The sequence below is a fragment of the Pygocentrus nattereri genome, chromosome 21, assembly GCF_015220715.1.
Source record: "Pygocentrus nattereri isolate fPygNat1 chromosome 21, fPygNat1.pri, whole genome shotgun sequence".
Lineage (NCBI taxonomy): Eukaryota > Metazoa > Chordata > Actinopteri > Characiformes > Serrasalmidae > Pygocentrus > Pygocentrus nattereri.
The window spans coordinates 6,261,388-6,267,387 of record NC_051231.1 but is presented as its reverse complement, the minus strand read 5'-3'; the positions used below and the strand labels follow the sequence as shown (position 1 = coordinate 6,267,387).

The window sequence follows — 6,000 nt, the reverse complement described above, 5'->3', positions numbered from 1 at the left end:
GGCCTCACAAAAATTTTGACCCGAATTATGTGTACAAATTGTAGCATTGCACATACTGGCCTTCTGTGAATAGTAACTACATTAGCCTGCACAGTGATTGAATTGAGCATAGTGTGCAAACAGAACCTTGGCTGACAATATACTAATTTTGTTGTTTCTCCTTTTGGAATTAAAATACACAGAGTGCTGTCACAGATCACCCTTCCTTAATTTAACTGGCAATTAAATTAAACACATTTTCAGGAGATACTTTTGAGTCCACTTGCATAAGTCAAAGGAAAATAAGTGAAAAATACATTTCCAGAACTGGAGTTTAAAAATATTGTTAAAAGATACAGAGAAAATACATCTCCTAACAACCACCTCGAAGACATGGTAGACCAGCATCAGATAAACAATGCTTTCATCTTTGAGAGAGAGCAGAAAATCAAGCTGCTTCAGATCTGAAAACATCCACAGGTGTTTCTGTCCATCCTTCCACTGTGAGAAGACAAGTCAGCGCTATGGGTCTGAAAGGATATGTATCTGTCCAGAAGAACCTCGCTGAGAGGAGAAGACGGACAAAACAGAAGAAAATCTGCAAATCAGAACAAGCTGCTGGTGTTCTCAGAACAATGGACTGGCCGGCCCAGAGTCCAGATCTCAACATTAACGAATGTGTTTGGAATTACTCGGATCAGTGAAAATGTAGAAAAAGTAGAAAATGCAACCGATTTCTAAGACTGATCTTTGGAGGTGTGGAAAAATATGTTATATCAGTTATCATAATAAATCCTCTGTTATAATCTTTAGGTTTAAATATATACCTAAAGCTACACATAGAGATTTCAGTTTAGATATTTTTGTGTTTTTTTTTTTCATTAATTTATTTTTTATTTATATCCTTAGTGGTGGCATGATGACTTTGTTGCTTCACAGCACGAAGGGTCTGGGTTCGATTCCCTGGCCGGGCGACTGTGGTGGGTACTGTGTGGAGTTTGCATGTTCTCCCCGTGTCTGCATGGGCTTCTTCCCACAGTCCAAAGACATGAAGTCAGTCCAACTAGAGAATCTTAAATTGCCCCTAGGTGTTTGTCTGTCTGCCCTGCAATGGACTGGTGGCCTGTTCAAGGCGTTCCCTGCCTTCTGTCCGATGACCGCTGGAATAGGCACCAGCTCCCCCTGTGACCCATGAATAACATCCTTAGTGCTTATATGTGTGCAAAGTGATGCATCAGACACATAATACATAATCAGAACATCACAGTCAGTGATTTGTTTTAGAGCTTTAATTGGTAACATTTACGCCAGTGTTACAGGAAAGACACCAACAGGCTGAAGGAAATTACCAAATACAAGTTTCCCACTACTCTACTACGTCATACAGCAGAATAAATTATACCATGAGAACATACACACACATGCTGAACCCAAATGGAAGAAAGCATAAACACAAATCCTAAAGAAAATGTTTACGGGCGTGGGGGGCTCCGAACAGGGAGGGACGCTGGGCAATACACTTTTAATATCCAAATGTTGAGTAACGCACGTGTTAGCCACGGATGGTCTGCACCAGAAGCACTTTAGTCAGATTCCTCAATCGTTCCTGCGTAAAATGTTTACGATCAGGGCACAGACAGGTCCTCCTTGGGTCAATGCAGTCATCAGTACTTACTGACCCTGGTAGCACCAAGCATGGCTGTGTCCCCTCCCCCCCACAGTCTTACTGGTCCAACAGAAGATTCAGTCACTTCTCAGGAAGAGTCTAGGACTGTTCAAACGTAAGAGCTATTCACATATTTATTCCGTCGTTTGTCATCAAGGATCCGCGTAATCGTAATCCGTCTGTCCGTTCACTTGGTGGTTAAAGAATTATCAAAAAACAAAAGACATTTCACACTTTTTTGGAAAGTTTGGGAATGAAATTGCGCATCATATTTCGTCAAGACCTTACCACAGTAACCAAAGATAATACACTTTGTCTTTCTATTTGTAAATGATACATATCGATCCAAAAGATCCAAAGCAAAGAAATAGAAACCAGTAAAGGTAACACAAAAAAAAACAAAACAAAACAAAAACATACATTGTAAGACTCACGCAAATCCCTTGTTTCATCTACCACTGAACATCTTTTTTTGTTTTAGTATAAAACATACTCTTTATAAACAAACAATAAACAATCTGCTTGGTCTACTGTACAACTCCATTTATAAGCAACTAAATAGACTGAGTTGAGGTGTGAACTAACAGGGCTACACAGAGGTCAAAAAATTCACTAGTTTGTTTAGAAAAAAAGAAGGATTTTGTACAAATCTGAACGCGTGAGATTTGAAATTAAAAGAGAAGCCCTGGTGGATGGGATCGGACAGCTGGCGAGGAGGAGGAAAGAGCCGGAGAAAGAGCGAGAGCGACGAGGACTGAGATGGCACCACAGGAAATGAAAAGAAGGAAAGAGAAATGGAAATATGAGTGAGAATTTGATGTGCCGCTACCTGTGCCCTTTAGCTGTTTGAGAGGATTATTTGATTTGCCAAAGTGCACGTGAATGCCACGGCCTGTGGGCCTCTATATGCTTCCCAGGAGCATTGGGGCACTTGGAAAAAGTGGAATTCTCCAGAAATTCATACTTGGTCTCAACTCCACATGTGCAAAGGTGTTTCTTTCATCTTGAACCCTGAATTTTGTACATTCTTATAGCGTTTTTGTAGATAACAGTACAGCATACAGTGTCGGAAAGCATATAAGCGAGTCTATTTGAGATTACTCAACAACCTGACACGGTTTGAAGGAAGCATGAGATGATTTAGGGATGCAGTTTGCACGAAGCTAATTGCTTGTTATGCTAATTACTTGTTAGCTTCTTTAGCCTTGTAGCTCTGGTGCAAAACTTGCTGCACCCAACATGTCTTGGCTGACTACATTTGGAATAAATTTGACCTTTCAAACTGCGATTTAACTGGAGAAGGTCTAGTTTGGGGTTAGCGACTTTGGTCCTCCTTAACAAATAAAATAAAATGCACAGTATTTTCCCCAAATCCTCTTTCCTAAGACAATGCCCTTTCCCCCAGGACAGCTAAGGACAGAACTGGCATGGGAGGGGCATGGGAGGGATAAGGGAGGAGAAGGGAGGAGAAGGGAACATTTGTCTAGCGAAAGTCGACGTTAATTCCCAGCAGGATGCACTTAGCCAGACTTCCCACAGAGTGGCCAAGTTCGTACGGAATGTCAAGTGAAATATGAAAGTGAAGGTCAAAACGCTCAGGAGTGCTGGCGCTCCGGGACATGGGGAAGTGGAAAACCACCAGCCACATGCTAGCGTGCTAGCGGAGCACATTGCTAGCATTTCACATGAAGAGCTCAGAGAGGAGGAAGAGCAGAATGATGAGGTTAAGAAGCAAAGAAAAAAAAATACAATCATCGTAATTACGACAACTATGAAGAGGATAATTATCAGAACAATATCAACAGCAAAAAAAAAAGATTATCAATTTGAATGACATTGGAATTCATAGACAACTATATACAGCATGTTGGAAATACATACAGAAATGCTAATCGTAGCAGTCATTAGAGTCACTGGAGTGGCTGTGGCATTGGATTTGCCTTGTGCCCTTTGAGGCTGGTCAGGGTGGTAAGAATGGGCATCTGGAGAGGGGAAAATGTAGACTGAACCAGTGTTTTCATTTAAAAACTAGGAGCTTCAGGGGAGTGAAGTCTCGCTCCTGCATACAGAGGAGCCTAGCCGGTCCTGGACAGAGCCACATATAAGCTGTAGGCCTGGTGGTGATCAGTAGGCCTGTCCTGTCTCCACCTGCAGCAGTCCAAGGACAGCGGAGTGATCGCCCAACTTCATCCTCCGCTGGGTGGACAAACTCACGTTCTTAGCCAGGTAGTCCACTGCACCTAGAAACACATATATATCGTTGGGTATAAAGCAGTAGGTTATGTCAGCTTAGTCAAATACACATACTTTATGTACTAACTTCATTACTATTACCATTTCAATGGGGAAAATCCCTTTACAATGAATGTAGTTGATCAGCTGCCCTGCGATGGACTGGCGACCTGTCCAGGGTGTATTCTGCCTTCTGCCCAATGACCACTGCGATAGGCTCCAGCACCCAACTTACACCCCCCCCCCCCCCCCCCCCAAGCAATCTCAAATGGACTTGCTTAAGTGGTTTCTGATGCTGTATGATATAGTATTATCAAAAAAATGCCACGAAATGTTTCAAATTCAGGCTTCAAGATGAAAAAACAGCTCAGCTCAGCTTTTTTAGGACTTGCCAGATTAACCTGAATGTGGCTGAACTGTATTCTGTTCATTTCTGGCTATTTCCAGTTTGCTTGTTTTGCCATCACAGCTTCTGACTGAAAAGCTTGCTTAGCACCCGTCTGATGTCGGCCTGCTGTCACACCTTTCGTTAGTATCTGACCAGGCCAAATATTCTCTTAAAGAAGCAGAAAGTAGAAACTTAAAACCAGCTGTTGTGGAAAGCGAGTTGGTACTTAGCGACTGGTGCTCAGTGGAATGATACAGGTATTGTGAAACAAATGTGCTGTTATGACAAATGTCAGTCTCAACCAATCAGACTGTGCCTTTAAGACTGACTGCCATATAAACTGTTACCTGCTAATATGGAGAAAAATATGGCTTAGCAGTAGCAGCCATCTGGAAGGGTGAATTTTTTACGTTTTAATCCCTTTTAAAGATAAAAGTATGTCATACAGTGCAGAAACCACTAAAGTAAGTCAACCTGAAATGATTCATCCACTTAAAAAATGATTGTGTGATGATTTAGGCATGCAGATTGATGCTAATCGCTATCATACTTGTTAGCTAGCTTCATAGCATTCTTCAGTCCTGAGCCTGCTGTTTATGAATTTTGGATTTGTTTATGGAAAAGATTTGAGTGATTATTGGTTCCTAGTGTTTGTAAGCAAGCTCTGTTCCTAAACTAGCCAGCAAAATTTTTACAAATTTGATTCAACCACTCAGCATAGTTTAAGGAAGAGTGTGTGATGATTTAGGCAATTAATGCTAGTCATTACTAATCGTTACTTGTTATCTAGCTTCGCAGTGCCAGTGGAAACTGAAGAAACACCAAGCATGGCTTGGCTCGGGGGGACAACTGTGGGGGGGAAACTGTGCAAATTTGACTAATAAACACCTAAACTAATATAAAACAAAATTGAATGATAATAATGATCAAAAAAAGTTGATTCAAATGTAAACAAAGCTATATTTTCCTCAGTCCTGAGCCTGTTGCCTGTTTAGTACTGCTATGGATGAAGTAGAAAAGCATGGCGTCACTCAGTGGAGATGAAGTGTGTGTGTGTGTGTGTGTGTGTGTGTGTGTGTGTGTGTGTGTGTGTGTGTGTGTGTGTGTGTGTGTGTGTGTGTATGTGTGTGTGTGTGTGTGTGTGTGTGTGTGTGTGTGTGCGCGTGCGTGCCAGTCTTTATTACTCTTGGCATCTCGGATTTCATGCCTCACACACTGCTCATCCCTCCTTCATTTTCCTCATCAAACCCCCTTTCATTCATCCTGCAGTCATTAAGCGGCCCACGTCGCTCAATCTCACCCATAATTAACCTGACATTCGCTCATCAGCGAGCCTCCATCAGCTCCTGCACCTTCATATTGATCCAACATTATTCCTGTACACACACACACACTTACTCAAACTCACACACACACCTCACCTGCCCCTTACTGAGGTGGTGGGCACATCCACTTCAGTTTGCCCCAGTGACAACATCAGTCACTGATTATGCTAATTCAATCAATCAGTCCTTTCCTGCCCTGCGGTGTGTATTTGTGCGAGCGGCTGCGTTTTGCCTGGCTGTATGTGTGAGGGAGAAAGTGAGAGAGGTGGCTAAGAGGACAGTGGAACCCTGGGGGTGTGAGGGGCTGACTTTGAAGTGGCCCCCATGCCCGTTTTCCCAGCGGAGCACAAACGAGTGTGACTAACCCAGCCGCCCCGGGGCACTGGAGCAGCGCTTTATCAGGAGCATGT

At 42.6% G+C, this 6,000-nt stretch overlaps 1 protein-coding gene across 2 annotated transcripts in view; it reads right to left on the bottom strand.

Moving 5' to 3' along the window:
* Positions 1-1,253: 1,253 nt before the first annotated feature.
* pax7a (paired box 7a) overlaps positions 1,254-6,000 on the bottom strand; it is an 84,431-nt gene continuing 79,684 nt past the window's right edge. For both annotated transcript variants that reach the window (XM_017704910.2, XM_017704912.2), the window contains exon 9: positions 1,254-3,885. In XM_017704910.2, coding sequence (XP_017560399.1) covers positions 3,770-3,885 — 116 coding nt within the window. In that variant the 3' untranslated portion in view covers positions 1,254-3,769. The remainder of the gene's footprint in view (positions 3,886-6,000) is intronic.